The sequence below is a fragment of the Oryzias melastigma genome, linkage group LG17, assembly GCF_002922805.2.
Source record: "Oryzias melastigma strain HK-1 linkage group LG17, ASM292280v2, whole genome shotgun sequence".
NCBI classification, from domain to species: Eukaryota; Metazoa; Chordata; class Actinopteri; order Beloniformes; family Adrianichthyidae; genus Oryzias; species Oryzias melastigma.
Window position 1 is genome coordinate 24515431 of NC_050528.1, and position 20911 is coordinate 24536341.

General features: G+C 38.4%; 2 protein-coding genes across 2 annotated transcripts in view; both read left to right on the forward strand.

Moving 5' to 3' along the window:
• The first annotated feature begins 94 nt into the window (after window positions 1-94).
• On the forward strand, window positions 95-3487 carry LOC112147222 (leptin receptor gene-related protein). The gene is made up of 4 exons (XM_024273449.2): window positions 95-267; window positions 648-723; window positions 2059-2242; window positions 2327-3487. Exons 1-4 carry the CDS (start codon window positions 252-254, stop codon window positions 2441-2443), a joined length of 393 nt encoding a protein of 130 aa, XP_024129217.1. The 5' UTR covers window positions 95-251; the 3' UTR covers window positions 2444-3487.
• Window positions 3488-5367: 1880 nt separating this feature from the next.
• The window catches only part of LOC112147212 (cAMP-specific 3',5'-cyclic phosphodiesterase 4B), a 71644-nt gene continuing 56100 nt past the window's right edge, over window positions 5368-20911 (forward strand). The window contains exons 1-2 of the mRNA XM_024273436.2: window positions 5368-5669; window positions 10274-10342. The gene's annotated coding sequence lies outside the window, so the exon portion shown is untranslated. The remainder of the gene's footprint in view (window positions 5670-10273; window positions 10343-20911) is intronic.

A 20911-nucleotide genomic window follows, 5' to 3' on the forward strand; every position in this document is an offset into this window, starting at 1 on the left:
TAAAGATAGAGGAGAAAAAACGAAAATATCTTGGGGTTTAAATGAGTTTCCCCTGGTGAATTTTTGCGTCGAGCGCGCATGCGCGTAGTGTTATTACTGTTGCTTTAAGACCGCCGATGACGAAACCAGAGAAAACCTGAAGGAGGAAGCAGGAAGTCTCCCTTCTGAGACGGGGAGCCTCGGCACATAAACAAAGCCAATAAAACACAGAACTCCTCAGAGACACTTTAAAAAATATTTTTATTTTAAAAATGGCCGGAATTAAAGGTATGTTGATTATGATTAAATAAAATGAGGCAGCGTGTTTTTTTTATATATTTTTTTATTGTAGTTTATTTTCAACTTCACTTTTGTTGCGAAAAAAGAAAACGTAGCTAGCAGCTAGCTCAGATTTCTGAAACTTTTACCTAATTGAAACACATTATTTGAGGGCTAACTGGGGATTGTAGCTGCGTAGAATAATACTTTTCGCAGTGAACTTGAAATACTTTCCATTACGTGATAGTACTACCACATTTGTTATTGAGTTAGCATGTTAGCTAGCACTTCGCTCCCTTCGGTTTTTAGCTTTGAACTTTATCGTGGGGCTCGGAGTTCATTTGATGTCATTTTTGGTTTCGTTTTTGTATCTTTCTGTTTTTCTTTAGCATTGGTTGGCTTGTCGTTCAGCGGTGCCATTGGACTGACGTTCCTCCTGCTCGGCTGTGCACTGGAACAGTACGGGTACGAATCACTGTTTACACACAAACCTGAACTCTTCTTCCTGAATAAACTGAGTTCAGCAATAGCAACATAAACAGCATAACAAGAGAGAAATGATTATTTTTGTCTTCAATAAGCTTCTCAACAATTGAGAGCCTGTTTATTCGTGTTTATGTGGCTCCTCAGCAGCATTTCTCTGTAGGATTAGGAGCAGATTCTGCTATTAAAACATTTATCAGATGTTTTCTGTTTCTATTTTTCCCTGTTTGTTATTTTTTTAACATTTCTTTAGTAATAAATTAGATAATTCAAAAACTAAATTTGTTTATTGTCAGTTTGTAGTTTCGATTTAAATGCAATAACTAAAAAAATCCCCTTAAAAGCCATTCATCTGGAAATAATTCAATGCAAACTATAAACAAATAACATTAGAAGCAGCAATATGCATTTATGATGTCCACATTGGCCAGTTATTATGGCATAAGTACACACTAGCTAAAGGATGACAGCTGTAAAACATGAATCAATAAGGATCTGAGACAAAGGAAATTAACAAATAGAAGATCTAAAATAAAATTTGAGAAAATCTGTATGAAAAATATAAAGAGCCCAATGACAGAGGGAATAAACGGGTTCGTGTAACTTTTTGTGGTTTGTAATGAAGTTTTAAAAGTAGTGGAAATGACAAAAATGAAAATTGGACAAGAAAAATAATATTTTTGATGGGAATCCTTCTAAGATAAATGTTTGCTCTCCTGCCTTACATAAATGCATTTTGAAAACCCAAATTACATATTTTTGTCTAAAAACTGGACACATTCGGTCCACTTAAAATGAACCAGAGTTCGCATGTTTCTTGTTTGAATACACCCTGAAACTCTAGTTTGCCATTTTGTTCTATTTAATGGATGTTTGCTAAACTAGATATCATGCACGTTTTCCTTTTGTGCAAGGCGATAATTTTGATTTAACGTGATTTTAAAAGTGTCTTTAATTAAACTTACTTAAATGTGGAGACATCATTTCACAGAAAAATCATTTTTTTTTCCTTTAGGGGTGTAAAAGACCACATAATTTGAATGTAAAAAGCACGCTTTCATTTTTTACATTTTGGCAAAATATGGATTATTTGCTTAAGCATCAGTTAGTCTCTAAACAACCCACTAGCATGCAGCTGCATGGAAGCAGAGGAAGCAAACTTTGTTTAGAAAACGCTTTGCATAGCAAAGTACTGTGTTGGGAAATCCCACTGTAATGAGAGTCTCTGCAGCAGAACTGAAAACAAGCTGCCGGTGTTTGTTTTTCTCTCCTGACAGTTTCAGAGGCTGAACTCAAACCTTGGCTCCTTTTCCACAGGGTGTATTGGCCGCTGTTTGTCCTGATTTTCTACGTGCTGAGCCCAATCCCGACCTTCATATCCAGACGCCTCAGTGACAGCACGGAGTCCAGCAGCGCCTGCAGAGAGCTGGCGTACTTCATAACGACTGGCATCGTGGTGTCTGCGTTTGGGCTCCCCATCATCCTGGCCCGAAAAAACACGGTGAGCTCTCCTCGGCCCGTTCTAAATTTGTAAAAATACAAACAGGTCCTGAAGAGTGGACATTTCACCTTTTTCTGTCTACAGATCCAGTGGGGCGCCTGCGGTTTGGTGATGACGGGAAACGCCGTCATCTTTCTCACCATCCTCGGGTTTTTTGTCGTCTTTGGAGGCGGCGACGACTTCAGCTGGGAGCAGTGGTAGACTGTTTATGGGAGGTGTGCAGATAGTCTATATGGTAGGGGGTTAGATATCTTGAGGAGCACGTGTTGTCCTTCGCTCAAAGGGAGATGCATCAAGAGCAAATATTTCAACGTATTATCAGGCTGACTTCTTTGTGTTTTCAATGAGGGACATTAAGCACAGCCCGCGTGTGCCTTCTTTATGTGCCTTTCCATGTGAGACCAAGTGATGCCTTCACACGCCCTTAAGTAACCTTTACATTTGAGCGTGTTTTGCCTTAACTTGTACCCCTTTTTGCTCCACCTTTTCTATATTATCTTTAAGTTAATCAATATCATAAAGGATTGTAAAGCACACTGAAAAGCATACTGCACTATTTCCTCCTTTTCAACAGAGAGGTGTCCTTACCGTTGTGGAATAACAAGCAACTATGAGTAATCAGTTTATGAGTTTTTCATTTGTGTTTTTGCAAGCTTTGCTTCTCATCCCAGTGCATGTGTTTACCTCTTCACCAAAGACAATGTCGGACTGCGAGTGAGCTTGTAGGCTGTGGTTTGATCTATCCAGTGAAAGTAGCTACAAGAAAAGCCTTTAAATGGTGGCAAAATAGTAATGTCGTATTACAAACTGACTTTGTACATTTGCTTTTAGGTGAATACATAGCATAAACTTTTATTTTTGTGTGTGAAAATCTTCTTTTTTTGTTGTTGTTGTTTTCCTGTTATGTTTTAAGGATTACAGCAATATGTAACTAAATGAAAATCACAGCCTCGTACTGTTTTTGTTGTGGATGATTTATGGGAGTCGCCCCTCATCTGTAAGAGAACTGCTCGCTGTCCTGTACAATTCACGATTTATGTTTAGCTTTCTTCTGCTTTATTTGGGAAATATATATATTCTATTCAACTGACACCTTAAATACACTCTCCAGGACAAATGTTTGGTATCTCTGTTGTGACTCCTGTGCCTACACTACAACAGCCTGAAGAAAAAAAAAACATCTTTTTTTAAAGCTTACGACTGCATTTGTTTTCTAACATTGATTAAAACTGTTTAGAAAATTCAGCTGCCCTGTCTTGCTTTTTTATAAAAGCTCCTGCACATGTTTGTTGATCGTTTCCACGCCCGACCTTACTCATTCTCTCTGAACGCTACATCAGCTGCAGCGAGCCCTGGTAACTGAATCCCATGAGAGGCGGAGGAGATGCCGGGTGAGAGCGTTCAGTTCGGCCATATGGTTGAAACATAGAAGTGTGAATTGATGCTTAATAATTTAGAGGCAGCTTTGCAATACTCAAAACTGCTTTTTTGTTAGTTCCGGGTATAATTGATGCATTCAAGCAGGAAATTTTGAATTGAGATTGTCGGTAAAGCTGGATGCGAGTGATTGACGTAACAAAAAAAGAACGATTAAATCCATTCTAATTCACAGATGAATAGGATGTGATAACAAATCGAGCGTGCAGTTACACCCTGGAATGCGGTGAAGCTTTTCCACCACAAACAAAAGACACACTCTGCAGAAAAATTATTATTTATGTGAATAACATCTGTGCTGCCCGCCCCCAGTGATTACATTTCATCAGGAGGGAGAGCACAGCAATCCTCTTACAGCAGAATTTCTTCCCATCAATTTAGAATCTGGAGCTTCAGTGAAGCTGGACAATTTTGATTTTGCCATGTGATATATTTACGTCAAATTTTAAAACGTTCAACATAAATTAAGATAAACCTTTAAGTGTGCTGAATAAATTGTCTTTTGTGCTGTTTTTGAATCATTTTTTATGTCCTAATTATCCGAAAGAACATAGTGCAGCTGTGTGGAAAAGTGCCTGAGGGTTTTTTTTTTCAAATTAAGATAGGTTTCATCCACTTAGCTCTTTTTTAAAATGGTTCTGAAAGGTACTTATGAGGTAGGCTGCTTATGTGTCTTACCTTTATTGGAACTCAGAAAGAGTACTTTTAAATTCTTAACAATTTTTTAACCGTTCTGCCTTAAATCACCGGATCTCTCTAGAGAAAAAAAATGAAATCTAATAAAATTCTAAATTCCAAGGAAAACCCCCCTTTTCCCCCCATCTTATACTGCCTTGCTTTCAACTGTCTTTCATGGTGCTGTACATGTTTAATATTAATGTTTGTTTTTTTCAATGGAAGATGGTGTGTTTTCAGCTCATGCATGTTGGCTCTGCATCCTGCTGTTTATATGATCCTGCTCCGAACGAGTGCATTCCTGTAAAAGAAAGTAACCATTTCAATATTCATAAATTACAGTTTACCCAAATCTGAATTTTTGATTCTCCAAAATAAAAGCACATTCCTCTGCAGGAACTTTAACATTATTCACAAATCGTACAAATGCACAAAAAAGGAGAGAAAAAAATCAATTTAATGTGGCTGAGCAAAACTGGCAAGTAGTGAATTATTGAATAAAAAAAATAGTTTCTTGAAACATTGTGTAATCTGTTCCAACTTAATGATAAATGTATAAAGTGGGAAAATGAATATGGATTTTAGGTCGAGATGGAAAGACGTGAAGGAAAAACGGAGGGAAATGAAGACGAAGAAGGGCCCAGGGACACCTCTTCATCTTTGTGCAGGACAGCTGTTGCCTGGCAACAACCAAGATATCAAAATTATTCCAAACGCTGGAGTTTGGCCTTGAACGCAGCACTGTGTTTAAGTTATTGAGTGACACTGTAAAACATCTTACAAACTGATGGTCAAAAGAAAAGCCAATTCTAGCAAACACTATTAAAATAAACAGATATTCCATTGTATTAGAGAATATCCATAAATAGGCTACAAGAAGTAATTCTGGGAAATTATGGACTATTGAATGAGTAACTTTATATTTATTTAGGATGATGGGTATTTATTATTTAAGAAAAATAATAAACCTCACTGTGAATAACTTCAAAGCAATAAAGGCTTTTTAGAGCAATCTATAAGTGGAAAACTCTATATGAGAACATATGTGGACAGGACCGGGGGTTCTGGTCGAACACTGATCCATTCTGCTCCGGTCACAAGTTGACTGGTCGCCAGAGGGCAGTGCGCGTGCGCGCGCGGCTGGCATACGTCGTCAGGGCTGAAGCCAATCGACGTGCTCGCGGGGTCGCGAGGGGAACAAGCGCGCGCGAATGGCACCGAGAGGAGCCGAGCGGCGGCTCGACGGACAGCGGACTCATCCCGACCGGAGGATACCCGAGCGAAGGAGCACTCAGAGCGAAGACAAAAAAACAAGGTTTGTCCTTAAGTTCTCTGTCACTTGTGTGTACATCCGTGGCCGTGTTTATCTCCCGGTTAGTCGCCGTGTTTTTACGACAATTCTTTGAAGTTTTGGGCATTTACACAAAAAGGCAAGTGTCATTTTACAGGACAATTGGGTTGATGTGTTTGTCCTGGCGCCTTTCAGACGCGTCATTTTTGAAGCTAAACTATTATCTGACATTGAGTTAGACTCCCAACATCACTTCATTCAGTTAATGAAGTGAGCACGCCGCGGTCCCCATCGGTTACCGAGCCCTTTCCGTTGGCACTGCTGCCTCATTGTGGGCGCTGCATGATGCACACGGTCACACGGAACGCTTAATTCCCTCCGTGTAAATGAAACGGTGGCAGCAAAGCAAATGAATTAACCGCCATTGACTCTCTTTTACGTAGGAGGCAAACAAAAGAAATGTGGCACAGTGTGTTACAGTGAGCTTGCGTAAGCGCAACTTCAATGGAGTGAATGAGAAGTGAGTGAAAGGGTCGTAAAACTAAGTTTGTTATCAGACGGTTGGTCCGGCTGTCAAATGACATTGATTCTGCTCATTGGTTTATTCCAGAATGAAGATATTACATCTAAACTGTCTCATCTGTGTCATATTTTATTACTTCTTCCAAAAGGAGAAACCTCTTTAAATGATATAAAAAAACACCTCAAAGCCACTACTTTTTTAATCTACCTTAATCTGACTGTAATCTTTATTGATATCAACTTTATCTATTTTTTTAAGGTGTATGGACTCATTTGGCTCGCTTAAAGTAAACCAAACTTTGTTTTCCCAGATAATTCAGAATGAATTTTCCGTTTTTAATGGACCTAAGTGGACCCTGGTCTGGGACAAGGATCCGGTCTCAGACCTATCGTTTTTTCCAGGTGGTCTCGGTTTATTTTCAATCAGACTGAGCTCTAAACCCTCGTTTCCACTAAGCGGTCTGGTGGTCTGATCTGGTATTTTGAGCATTTTCATTGTAGAATGGACCAATTAAACAGTACTGAACAGTACCTCTTGATTGTAGGTCCATTGAAAATAAGAAGGGAATGGTTGGAGCACCCATTGATTGGCAGAAAGTGATGATAACATTAGAAAGCACCAACATAGCGCTCATTTAAGCTAATATTACCTACGTTTGTAACCATTTGAGTTTTTGCTGTTTCCTGTGTTCTCTTTTCGTCACGAGTCTAATTGAAAATGCCTGCAAACAACAGGAAGGGCCGGTCTGCGGTGGAACTGGAAACTTTTCTTGCGATCTTTTGGCGACGGTGTGATGCAGGGTGAGCTAGCGATACGTTAGCAGTCTACACCACGTATGCGCCTTGAAAACTAACTGCTAAGTGGAAGCAAAGGTTTAACTGAGTGGAAACACTCGCTAGAATTAACTGGACCACTCTTTACAGGACCGTACCGGACCATTTGCTCAGTGGAAATGAGGCTTGAGTTTCCTCAGTCTGAATAGGCTCTGTGCTCAAAGCAGAACAACTGAACCAAAAAGGCCACCGTAGCCGGACTTTACGGGACGAAACAGAGTAGCAAAGTAGCAATGATGAGACAGACTCATTAAAAAACAAAAAACATTTAACATGATACACATTGCTTCTCACACTGTTTTCTCAGCAATCAAACACTTATCAGAGTACCTTCATAGCTGACGCCTCCTAACCGTCTTGCAGCATGCCTCTACCGTACCAAAGTAGCAGTAAGAAGGATTGTGTCTGATGTTTAGACGTTCAAAATTGGTCCACGAATTATAGAGTTTAAATAAATTAACTATCCCAACAAGGATTGCAAAGTGATTTCCACTGAAGAGATCTTTAGTCATGTTTTGGTAAAGAGCTTGATCCAGTTTTTGTACAGTCAATGGTTACGTTGACTGTATATTACACTGTTGAACTGAATTGTGGGGAATAGTAAATGGCGTATATTTGTATAGCGCTTTTCTACCGTCCTCAAGGCGCTACAGTCACAGTCCCATTCACACACTGATGGCGGCACTGCTGCCGAACACTGGCACCAACGTTCTACCAGACGCATGGGAGGGCAGGGCGGGAATCAAACCTACAATCATCTGATCAGAGGTTGACTGCTGTACCACTGCACCTCACGGAAAAGTGAATCGTTGCATCCCTACTGCATATTTTTACAATGAAATATGTGTTTTGTGGTAAATTAAATTTATGAAATATTTATGGTTTATTGTTTTATTATAATACACCAGGTTTAGTATAAGTCAACTGAAATGTTTTTTTTTTAAGTGTTGTTTGACTATTATCAAATTTAATAAAGGATTTTTCGTTTTATGTTTTTATTTTGTAATACAGAAATCATATATCGAACCAGATCAAACCGTAACCCCAAAAAATTGTGGCTTGAACTGAATCGTTAAGAGAATTGTTGCATCTCTTGGTTTAACGTCATGTTGTCTGTGGAGTTAATGCATTACATTATGAAATTGTGAAAAAGCTGGAAACTTGGTAAGGATTTGCCATTTCAGTTTGAACTTTGCAACACTAAAGTGACCTGCAGCAATAGAATTTTTGCAGTATTAACAGTGGCAGAGATGGAACATTTTATTTTAGGTGAGAACAGCAAAGATTGAAGCCATTTTGAAAGGATCGCAAATACGTATTTGAAACAGTTTTTTGATTTAGTGTGTCTTTAAGTGTTTGTGATCCACTAAAAAGCTTGTATTGATGATTTCTTCATCTTTAATGATAATTATTCTAATATTGTCTTAAAAATTGGAGGCAAGCTTTTTGCCTAGGGGGCAGCTATCCCCCTTCCCCCCCCCCGTAGGACCGCCCCTGAATACTAATAATAACAGTTTCCTGTCAATTCTACAGTGGGATTTTAAAAGCATAGATTCTTTAGAAACTTGGAAATAACTTCATGACATTTAGTAAATGTTTTGCAAGCATAAAATATGATTTAGAAATTGACAAAACACAAAATAAAAGCAGTTGTTGTGGGGTATGATCTTGGCTGGCACCTGTGCTTTTATTGTTTGTTTGAGACAACATGCAGGTGCGTTTAAAAGGACTGTCAGGAGGATGACTCAGTTGGTGGAGTATTACAGATGTGATTGCTGTGATGACTTGTCCGTTATTTTTGCTTCCAAAGGAGGAAGTACTGACAGTTGGCTTTTCAAAATCAGTTGCATGTTCCCTTATGAGCTATTAAAACACATTTGAGTGCAAACGTTTTTTTGTGCTTATTAGCAGATGAGGTGAAAAATCAAACATATCAAGCTAATCAAATTTAAACCTCATCACCTCCAAAATCAAATTCGTCTAAGAGACTTTTCATCGACCACCTATAAAGAAATTGTCAGATTATTTTGGTGGTGTGAAGATAAAGAAAGTTTAGCAAGATTACTTTTTTAATCTTTTTCATTGATCTTATCTACTAAATTATTTCTATTCATCAGACTTTTCTTTGTTTTTTTTTGTTTTTTTTCCAAAATGACTCTATCTGAATTATTACGCCACTATATGGCACAGTGCAAGTTCTTGTTATTATAGAAAGCCAGAAGATGCATTAGTTGAATTAAATGAGATGCAAAGTGGAACCAGGACAAAAACACTCTTTCTTGATTATCTCATTTCCTCAGTCATTTAAAGACCTACTTGTAATTGTAACCAATTCCAAGCGTGTCACGTCTCTCACATTTAACTATTATAAAGATATGCTACAGTTTGTGGTTTCCGAATCTCTAAAAGAGGGTTTAAAAATCTATTTTTTTTGTTTTAGAAAGTGCTATTTTAGTCACATGACCAAAATTTCCTCCCAGTAAAGATTCAAATATTTCATAATCAATGTTTAAAAATAAAATGTCAGTTTTATAGCATTGAACCAAGACAGTCTTTAACATACTCTAATATTACATTATATATATATTAACCACATAGGGGTATCATAACGATCTTAATGGTGAACAGTAGGTCTAAAAACAGTCAGTACTTTGCATTGCAGAGGGAAGAAAATGAAAAAAAATGACTAATTTTTTTTTTTGTTGTTGAATTTGGATTCTTTTAATGTTTTTAAATGGAACATTTTGCTCATTGAAGCTTTGATTGAAATTAGTGTAAAGAAGAAATTCTGTGTACGTTTTTAAAACTTAATATAAAAAGATGTGACTTTGTTGATGACTAGTTCAAATGCAAAGAACATTAATTATTATACAATTTTCATAATGACCCGAATAAAGCATTAAATATGTCCAACGTCAAAAGTTTTAACACAGTCATCTTTTTAAATATAAGAAATGCTTTCAGTTTTTGTACACTTGCTCTTTAAACAAAGATAATAAAACCAGGTGGTGCCTGCTCTGCTCTGCCCAGCTGAAACCACACAAGAGCTCTTCAGTATCAGGTTTTAATGCAAACAGGTTTGTCAAGGCATAATTGGAAATTCAAATTCAGCCTCTTGCATTACAGCAGGTAAAACAGTGAAGTCTACAGCGGCGCCTAAAGGTCCTGCGATCGGCCGCCGTTCCCCCTGCCTTAAAGCTGACGTTGGTGTTTTTCCCTCTTCTGATAACTTTCAGTGTTTTCTTGTACTTTCAATGTTTCCTGTCATTTAGGTCGACAACCTGCTGACTCAGATTCCCGATCAGCCTGTCGCCGCCGCTTCAAGGAGAACAGCCTCATCCGTGAGTTCATTTTTCCGTGTCTTAATACACATGATGAGGCCAAAAATCAATGGGAACTGAAAAACATATCGCTGACTAAGGCTGTTAACGTTTCTGCACTGCATTTGGGTTCTCAGTTTTCAGGGCTGTTTGTATCATCGAACAAATGCTTAGCAATTTAATACCACACTACCGGACAATGTTCAGCGTATGAAAAACAATCCTTGGATATGTGATTGTTGTCAAAGTACTTCAAAGTATTACTTAAACCTATATTTAATGTACAATAATTATGTTTACACTGATGTAAAATGTTTTCCTTTTCTGTAAAAAAATAAAAAATAAAAAATTCTGGAGATGCCTAAAAAAGTTTTATTTATTGATAGTTAAAAGTGTAATTTAATATATCTTATGCAAAGCATTTTTTATTTGCATCAGAAAAATCTAAATATGCAAAAAGTTGTTTTTACTCTGTAAAGTGGTGTTTCCAGTGAAAAGTACGCTGGGGAAAAGTTAATCATTTGTACAACGAAACTGGCATATGTGGGAGCATCTTGTGCCCCTCCCTGCTGGCAGGGAGACACAGGTGGATCCTGCAGGGTTGTTTGGACTCCTGCTCAAGCAGACAGATGCTCGCCTTTAATCTTCCAGCGCTGGCCACTCAAACCGTGAAGGCGTCATAGTGACAGCCTCACATTTTCACTCTGTTTTATTTTGATTTTTTCTATCATTTTGTCTTCAGCATTTTACTTTATGGTGCCATTCTGCAATCAAAAACTTTGCAAATAAAAGTTTTATTAAAGCTCTGAAAGCAAGAAAATTGTGGTGGTCACCTTGTGATTTTTAATATAATTAATAAAAGTAGCAATTGGGAGTCAGAATCACAAGATGCATTTTCAGTTTTGAGGTCAAGATTTAATTAAAAAAAAAAGCTTATTTTAATGCCACAAATGAAGGACTTCTGCTCTTGTTATGCACAAAACCTCTTCCAGTATGATGTACACACACACACACACACACACACACCCCCACCCCCCCCCCACACACACATATATATATATATATATATATATATATATATCAGGTAAGGGATTCAAGTTTTTCAATTTTTTAAGAATGTATCAAATTATAGTATCCAGTTTCTAAATGTAACAATTCATTTCATGCTAGTTTGATATCGACAGACTGAGTTTGGGTATGATCTCGCCCCCACATACACCTGTGTCTTTAACACTAACCCATAGAAGATGAGGATGACCTTGTCTGCTAATGTTCTTTTTTTTGCTCTAATTTGGTTTTCCTGAGATAGCAGAATAAATTTATTGCTTGTTTCTTCTAGACAACAACTTAATAATTTGTTATCTGAGGAAATAAAATGGTTATTTCCAGAAAATCTTAGGGATTTTTCCTTGTTTGGAGATCAGTAGAAAAACGTAACAGTTTATATGTTAAGCAAAATGGTAACAACTTATTAATCAATTTATTATGTGTTTACTTCCTGGCAGCAGCTGTCTCAGTTGATGTAAACATGCCACCCAAATGACACCTGAAACTTGATGCTTTGAACTCAGTGCACTCATACTCACTACTCAAACTTGAGAAAAAGGCTCTCTTTTTCAACAGAACAAATCACAAAACAATACAGCCGCACACGTACGTGCAAATATTGTCTATGGTGACAGACTGTTAAAGTGTGGACCTAGCAGGTGTAAAGAAATCAGGCAAACCAGAGAAAACAACCAACTTCCAACTGTTGTAGATGGGAAAATTCACTTATTTGGTCACACAAGAGTCAAGGAAGGCCTCTTGACGCCATCTTCAACACTTACTTATATAGACAGGAACACTTCCTGCAAACTTTCTTGCAGCCAATCAGAACAGACCATTTAGAAAAAGAACACCTGCAAATGTTGAGAAATCATATACTGTGAAATAAGACAGGAAAAAACAAAATGTAAAAAAAAGAACATTCCAACAAGATAACTTTTAAGTTTAAACATTGAAACTCAAACAGTAATGAAGAACACACAAAATGCAAAACATCATCCTCGCATTGGGATTGCACTTTTACATCTTCCTAGTTGTGGTGAAACTCAGGTGGAAATGAATTTGAAACAGCTTTCAAGTTAGCCAGTCACATTTGTAGAAGATTAGCTACAGTCAGTGATCTCCATTGAACGATTGTTTGTTGTTTTTTCGTGATACCAAGGAAGTTGTTATCTCGACTAAATGAGCTATACTTTAATTCCTAAATCTCAAGAAAGCAGTACCGGTAGTTATTATCTTAAGTTGTTAGGTCGTTTTATTGAGAAAACGCTCAAGAATTTAGTTTTGTAATCTTTTGAAATCAAAATTCTGTTTTCCGGAGATGGAAAAAAGCTTGTAGACTTGGCCAATTCCATTTTCTATAATCAGAAAGACTGTTCCTGACCAGTGCAGACTGGTGTCTAACTTTTATAATTGGAGGTCATAATAATATTTTGTTAAACACTGACATTTTTTTCCGCAGAGGTTGCATCAGGATGACTTTTATTGGACTGCCTAATGTGTCCTCATTGAATGGGAATCTCAAAGGTCCACCGTGATGTGAACCACTTATAGGTGTCCATTTTTATGTGCCTCTAACACACCTTTGTTTCACCCTGCCTTTCAAATCCTGAACGATGCTGTGGCCTCAATGTTTTTAATAATTATAAATGCGCTTTCAATGGACACTTGATGATGAACTGCTTTCTTTCAGTTCCAATACATCTATAGACATACAAATAGCAGATACAGTTTTCTCAGTGATTGAACTTTACAATATGTTGGTTTAAAAGAAGTCTGTTTTTGCTTTATGTATCAGTTTAATAGGGTTTTTTTTTTTTCATTGCATGCATACTGATAAAATTTCCTGAGCCGACCTCACAGACACATGGTGTGACAGCAGAACAATCCAGGACATTTGGCTCAGTTATAGTGGGCTCAGAGGGCCTGACCGGCCCATTCTCTCTGTGTTTGTTTTTTCTGGAGTCTGTACACTCAGCCAGTGGGTTCCCTGCAGTGGCCTCCACAGTGACGTCATCTTTCAACTGCCACAGATCTCGGTGTTGTTTCTCTTCCTCCGCAACACGGTTCTCTCAGTGCTCATGCTTCTGAAAAGCTTATTTCTGCTGGAAGCTGCTTCAGGCTGAATGAAAGAGGAAGTGATTTGGCTTGTGGAACGGTTCAATTATTTTCAAGGTCACATAGCTGCTTATGCATTTTTCTTATTTCAAGAATAAAAGTTTTTTTTCTTTCTGAAAAGTTAATTTGTCTATACAATTTTACTTACAGGAAACACAACTGACAAAAATCTCTGTAGATATGCTTTTTATTCTAACATTTGCAATCTACTCTATTTTAAAACCTTAAAATTATAGGAAACATTTGCACTATAGGTCTGTTACTCTGACAGAGTAAGTGTGATGTCACCCAAAAAAAATTAAAGCTTACTTCTGGTTCCAGTGAACTTTTTTCAAATCAACTGACATTTTTTGCAATGCGTACCCTGCCATGTTGGAGCCAGAAACCTGTCAGTAAGCAGTGATTGGTCTGAGTCTTGTTTCTGTACCAACCACTCTCATCAATCAAGAATGAGGTTGTTGGAAGTCCACCCCTATACCACTTGAAGGGGGACTACATGAAATCTATCAATTAAGTGCTTTGAATGTTAGATGTGAGACCCATAGACATGTATTAATTCACTGGACAAAGTGAGGTGTTGACATAGAAAATGCCTTACCTCTGGCCCTCGCGAAATCAGGCTAAAGAGGTCACCGTGACTTCCTGATCCGTCTGCCGCCATTTTGAAACCAGTCGACAATGATTGGTCCGAGTCGGTTTGAATCAGGTTTTTAGAGGAACTTCTGTCACCAAAGTAAGTTCTGTCACCAATCAAAGTCAAACCCCTTTCACTGAAAGCAGGTTTGGGAGAAGCTGTCAATCAAACGTTTGAGGGGGGGCCATCGGGCACCACATGCTTTTACTGAGACATCTGATTGCTTAGCTTATAACTTAAATAGCTTGCAACCAAAAAAAAAAAAAAAATCTAAAACAAAAATTAGGATTAGAAAAAAGATGTTAAGAAAAATGTATCAAAGCAATAATGGTTATTCTGGCAAATTAAATCACTTAGTAATTGCTGTCTATTTCTCAGTAGAAGTCTATTGGATTTTGATCTTCTCTTGGAACCAGCAGGTACTTCATATTTGGAACACAAGACGGGAGGGATTGATACGTCCAGTGAATACACAGTCAGTGGTGAGACTACATACTTTGAGACATGTGATTAGTCAGGTTATAACTTGAATAACTTTCAATAACTAAAACATCATGAACAATGGTAGAAGAGCAAGAATAGCTGTTTATTTCCATGGGACTTTTGCTTCTTGGAACCAGAAGCAAAAGTAGTTTCTTGTTTGGAACATGAGGAATGAGGGGTTGTACAGTCGATGACCACAACAGAGTAACTTCCCATTAGAAATGTAGCTTTACATATGTATTGGTTTACATAGAACATCCCTGAAACACCTGATACACTTTAATGTTAATCTGTCAGTGTTTAGCTATCTCTCTGTGTCATAAGAGCTCTGGTAGAGCATCATCCGTGCAAATTCGATAGCTCCAGTTTGTGTTGGTGTTATGGTTCCAGCTCAGTCAGCATGAAGACAGCTGCATGAAGTCCAACAACTGCTTTGTGTGTAGGACATGCCCACACCAACAGTGTGGGAAGCATGGATAAGATTAGAAAACCGGTGCTGTGTGAGCCTTAAAAAAACCTGCCTTCAACCTTCCAGCACTTGTGTGCGATTTGTCACGAAATAAAACAACTTTAAACAAAATAAAAGTTATGAAGTGTCAGGTAGTAGCTGTGCCCCATATGTTACATTTAAACTGATATGTCCTAAGTGGCAGTTGGCCGAGATGATCACATTTTTAGATATTGCACCAATGTTGCTGTTGCAATACTGCAGAGTTAAATTTTTGAAGTCAGCCGTGTTATATCCTAGCAAACTACAAATGCACTGAGTAATAAAAATAAACTGCTTCCTCTTGTGCAGTATGTGTGCCAAAGCATAACCCCATGAGAAAGCAGATGTTTCCATGTGTGACTTATCTTACAAACTGTCATAAATCACTTCATACCTATTGAAGACACACTTCTTTTTCAGCTGCATTTTTTTGTGCTTTTTTCTTATGTTGTTCTATAAAAGAAATAAAGAAAAGCTCTACACTGTTACACACTTACATTCAAAGGGTTTCCTATTAACTATATGGAAAAAAAAGAATATTAAATGCTCCACTGATTTCCCTCTGAGCAACAGGAATGGAAGCTTTGTATCCTTGTTTTTTTTCTAAGTAAACATATTATACAAATAAATTGGGGCAATAACCTTTACAAATTCCTAATGATTCAATTTTCCAAAAAACAAAGCAAAAAAAAAACATTCTGAATACTTGAATACAGTTTTCAGATCAAGAACAAGTACTTTTTTTTTTTCTAGAAATAATAAAAAGCTTTTTTTCTGGCACAATTTCCAGAGTTACTAAATAAGTAACTCTGATTTTCTTCAGCATTTCATACCTCTATGCACCATTTTTGTCTTTAAAGACCCACTCCAATGAAAATTGTCTTTTTATTTTTTTGTTCTTGTAGTATTTTTTTCGCAGTGCAGGACCTCTATAAAATAATTTACGATTAAAACAACGTCTCAGAGTATTTCTTAATTCAAATCGCATTAGATCAGAAAACAGGACGCCTGAAAAAGTTCAGACTAAGGATGCAGCTATGAAATGGGTGTGCCAAAGTCTCCTCTCTGCCTGGCACACCCTGACCCGCTCACATTTAGGTGTGTGAGATGTGAGTGTTCCACTCTAGTGCTGTTGCAAATTCTGGCTTAAAACTGTATGACTAGATTGATCATTATTTTTGCGCCATTAAGGTTACCTTGAGACTAAAAGCTTACACATGAGTGGGCAAACATAGCGGGTGACGGGGAGGGGGGCGGATGCTCCGTGTCAACAGTAAGGATGTAACGATTCTTCGAGAAGCTGTAAAAAAACGATTCAAACTCGTCATCATGTTCATCGATGCAGAAAATGAAAAAATCGATTCGACAGCTTTCCGTGCACACGCAGCTCTGAGTATGTGCACACCTGTGTGTGTGTGTGTGGGAGTTTACACACTGGCCCTGCAATCAAGTTGACACAAGTTGACAATGCAAATGCGCACACCACAATTCCTGGCCTCTGTGCATGGAGCGTTCGTTGTTATCCAAGTTTTTAAGCCGGGTCACAAGCTCTATGCATAAATCGGGTATGCATTGAGCGTGCTGCTGAATGTTCAACCCGGTTCAAGGTGTTTACACAGCGGTCGCGGGTGGTGCGTTCAAGAACGCGCTCTATGCAGGTTTATGAACGTGCGCTCAGCAGGTGGTATCCACACCGGAGCACGCTCACACAGGTAGCGGCAGGGAGGAGGTTCTTATTTTATTGTATTTTTACTGTTTGTTAGCGCTCCTCCTCCACCTACAATAGGGAGAACCCATCCATCCATCTTCTTGTCCGCTTCTTCCCATTCGGGGTCGCGGGGTGCCGGAGCCTATCCCGGCTACTGATGGGCGAAGGCGGGGTACACCCTGGACAGGTCGCCAGTCTGTCTCAGGGCCTCAATCACACACACATTCACTCCACATGCACACCTAGGGGCAATTTAGAGTCACCAACCAACCTATGAAGCATGTTTTTGGACGGTGGGAGGAAGCCGGAGTCCCCGGTGAAAACCCACGCATGCACGGGGAGAACATGCAAACTCCACACAGAAAGGTCCCAGCCGGGAGTCAAACCGGGGCCTTCTCGCTGTGAGGCGAGAGTGCTAACCACTGCGCCACCGTGCAGCCCTAGGGAGAACCTTGGAGCAAAAAGTCAAAGCGGTGTAAATTCCCCAAATCTTGCTCCAGTCTTTTTTTGTTTTCAAAACTCTGTTCCTTTAATGCCTGTCTTGGTGTAATATTAATCCAAACGGGCACAAAATGATTCGTTTCTCTTTCATGGTCAATTTTGGCACTTCTGTGTTTTGAAGTGGACACTACCCACTCACCCCTCCCAAATCCGGGTCCCTGATTGGTCATTTTGCTGCGCTGCAGGACTGTGATTATGTGTAAAAAGATTGAACCGGGTTGAACATTCAGCGCACGCTCAACGGCTGAGGGGAATTGCGGTGAGTGGGTGTGGAGCAGTCCGTCACACGGAGCACAATATGGACCAAGTATGAAAGGATTTATGATCATTTCAGTATTATGTATAATTGTTTATTTGTGTTGAATCATTTCTGTTAGTAGGAAAACAGACAGTTTGATTTAAGGGACAAAAAGAAAACATACTTGACCTTAAAATACCTTTAATTCATTGTGTTAAATAAAAAAAAATAAAAAAAATCAAAATTGTGACTTTAAAACTGTAAATCGAATCACCCACAACCCAGAATTGTATTTCTAATGAGCTACTGCCCCTGTACAATTTGTCTTAAAAAACAACAAAGGCTTTTGATTTTGGCAAGAAACTTCAGAACCATACTTTAAAGATCACTGGGAACAATTTTACGTTAGTTTAAAGTATAAACATTTTTTTCTTTCAACAAGAATGTGTGTTCTTCTTTTTTTCTCCTGATACAATCCGTTCTGTAGATTTAAGGAAACAGAAGTTGTTACTTTCTGTTTCTTATTGACATGTGATGATATTTAACATTATCAGACTCTTGCAACTTTGGACAAAACAAACATTTGAAATTGTAGTTTGAGGCTGATTTTAGGCATAAAAAAATTGGGTCCAACAAAATGGGGTCTGGTTATATTTAGATTCATATATATGACAAACCCAACCTGTTGGTGTACTGAAACCAGCTATGCTCTGACTGTTGCTAACCACTTCTGCATTTTCTGCTCACATTTCTGAGCAGGTATAAAAGCTCCAGTGACAAGCATTTATTCTACTTTAAATGAGTCCAGTCTTGCAAAGGTGAGTTAGAACTTTTCTCTGTAGTATTTAAAGCATAATCCGTCTTTTTCTGTTATTTATGGACTTATCTGCAGTCAGTACATGAGTGTAAAGTCTGCAGCTATTGTTGAAGCGCACAGATGGCTTTTTAGAAAGTCTAACTGCCAGACTCCAGAGTGGTTTAACTCAATTCGAACGCTGTAGTGCACATGATTTCTTTAGCTTTTTTTGTTTGGGCACCACAAAAGATGCTTTGTGTGGGTGACCAGCAGTCCTGAATTAACGACAGACACTGACTCACGCTGCAGAGCTCTCCATTGTGCATTGGAGCAATGTGATGTCATTTTTATTGGTCAAAATGCAAGTTTTCGCTCAAATATTGTTTCAGTTTCAGCAGTGTTTATGTCTAGCCTTCGTGTGTATGTTGGATAGAGGTTGATGAGTGTATTATGTGTATGTGTTTGATAGGTCATTGGTTAATGCTTAGTCACAAGCACCTGTACAGGTGTTTGACCCAAATGGATGCTAAAGGTTTTTGGGTTATCCAGGGCCATGGAAGATCGTAGAGAGCATCTAATGGGAAGTGGTGTGTTTTCCAGTTCACTTGAAGCTCGTACAGCCACCACAAGGGACGTCATAAAAATGGAACATACAATTGTTGTGCGTGGGGTAAGTGTATGTGAAGAATTTGTGAGGATAGTGTTGCCCGCACTTATGAGGTACAGGTGATGCTGTTGTGCGATGTCCTTAAAGTACTCTCTAGCCATTAATAAGGTGCAATTTTTGTCCCTTTACAACTCTCTCATGAATCCCGCCCCCATGTGCACATGATATGCAAGTGCTTGTAAGACGCCCGTAGGATAACCACACAAACTACGACCTAATTGTTTAATTTCCTATTTTCTAACACTGGGTGCACGGAAGGAGCCCATTAGAAGCGTGTACAGGCTCCTTGCACATGATATACTGTACATGCCTTCATCTCACCTATTTCCTCCCAATATTTTATCTTTGCTTTATGTATAAGCGTTCACTATGACTCGTAGCTCAGCATCCCAGTAAGAAAAAGTGTGCATGAACATTTTCTCTGTACGAGCTCACCAAGCGGCGTATGACCTTGATGTTTCGTGCTCGCCACCAGCCCACATTCACCTATAAGGGCAGTTATGACTAATGCTTTAACAGGCTTTATCAATTATCTGCCATCAGGTGATCCGTCATGCTTCAAATGCAGCTTTTTTATTCACTGATGCAGCTGTGTATAAACAAATAGAATGCATTCTATTAGTTATGTTTGAAATCGTTCAGGTAACAATTTTAAATATGAAGGAATTGGTGTTTGACAGCAATTTCTAAATGTCTTGGTTATTTTGTTTTTGCTCTTTTTATTTGAAGCAAAGATTTCAGGAAGAAAATCTGTTCAGGTCAGAGATCCATCAAAACCTCCCACATTCAACAGAAGATTCAATGCATGAGTACTACAGACTCCTGAGTGACATCCAGCTTAGACCCTGAGAGTTTTTCAGACTAATTCCAGTGAAAGCAGCAACAGCTTTGATTTAGATCAATAAATGTGGTGTTAAATATAACTCATCATTTCAAGATTCTTCAGCCAATAGTTGAGCCCAGCATTCAGCCAATGCAAAAGCACCCCTGATCTAGGGCGTCTTGTGTGGTTCAACTGAAAGCGTCTCTTGAGTGGAAACCATTTAGCGCAGCTTAACCTACTTTTTTGACATCTCCAAAGCTACAGATGTGACTTTGTATACATGACAAGAAACACAAACCAAAGTTATAGCAACTGGATATATAGCTTTGTATTTTTACATTAGCTTCAATTTATATGATCGCTCATAGCATGGATCTTGCAGTAGGACTGCTTTTGAAAAGTGGTACGGCAGTCAGTGGATCTGCTCTAACTCATAAAACAACATCCTTTTCAATCCACATTGTTGCACATCATGCCTTTTTATTAGCATTTAGTTAAACTAGGACTGTAGATGTCAGCTCTGAAATGCATGTCACTGATAATTACAAAAGTAAAATAAAAAGTCAAACAAAAAAAAATGCATTTTGAGACACAAGCGAGGCCTTTAGAGACTTTTCTCAACAGAGACTTGTCATCTCCATTTGTCAAAGAGCTGTGATACTTTTGGAAAATGTAGCTGCTTGTCATCTTTGTTGGGATAAGTGTCTCCTAGCTGTGCACACATCTCTTTGATGATAATGAAAGAAAATCCACTTATTGGTTTGGCAGAAGCTGTGATAGAAGCTGTGATATAAAAAAAAAAAAATAAAAAAAAAAGAGAGACAGCATTTATCGCATAAGTAATAGGTCTATTAAATGTCAAAGTAGGCATTTAAAAAACCAGAGAGCTCAAACACCACTTTTACATGCTTATATTGTCAGCTCAGTGCTCAAGTTGTTTTTGTTTGTGTAGTTCCCTAGTGTGCTCTCACTTTAATGATTGCAAGTGTTCGCCTTAAAACCTGAAACTAGTGTTTCCAGTCATCATCCTGAGTGCAGCCTCACGACCGTGCATTCTTTTACTCTCTTCACAACAACAACTAATT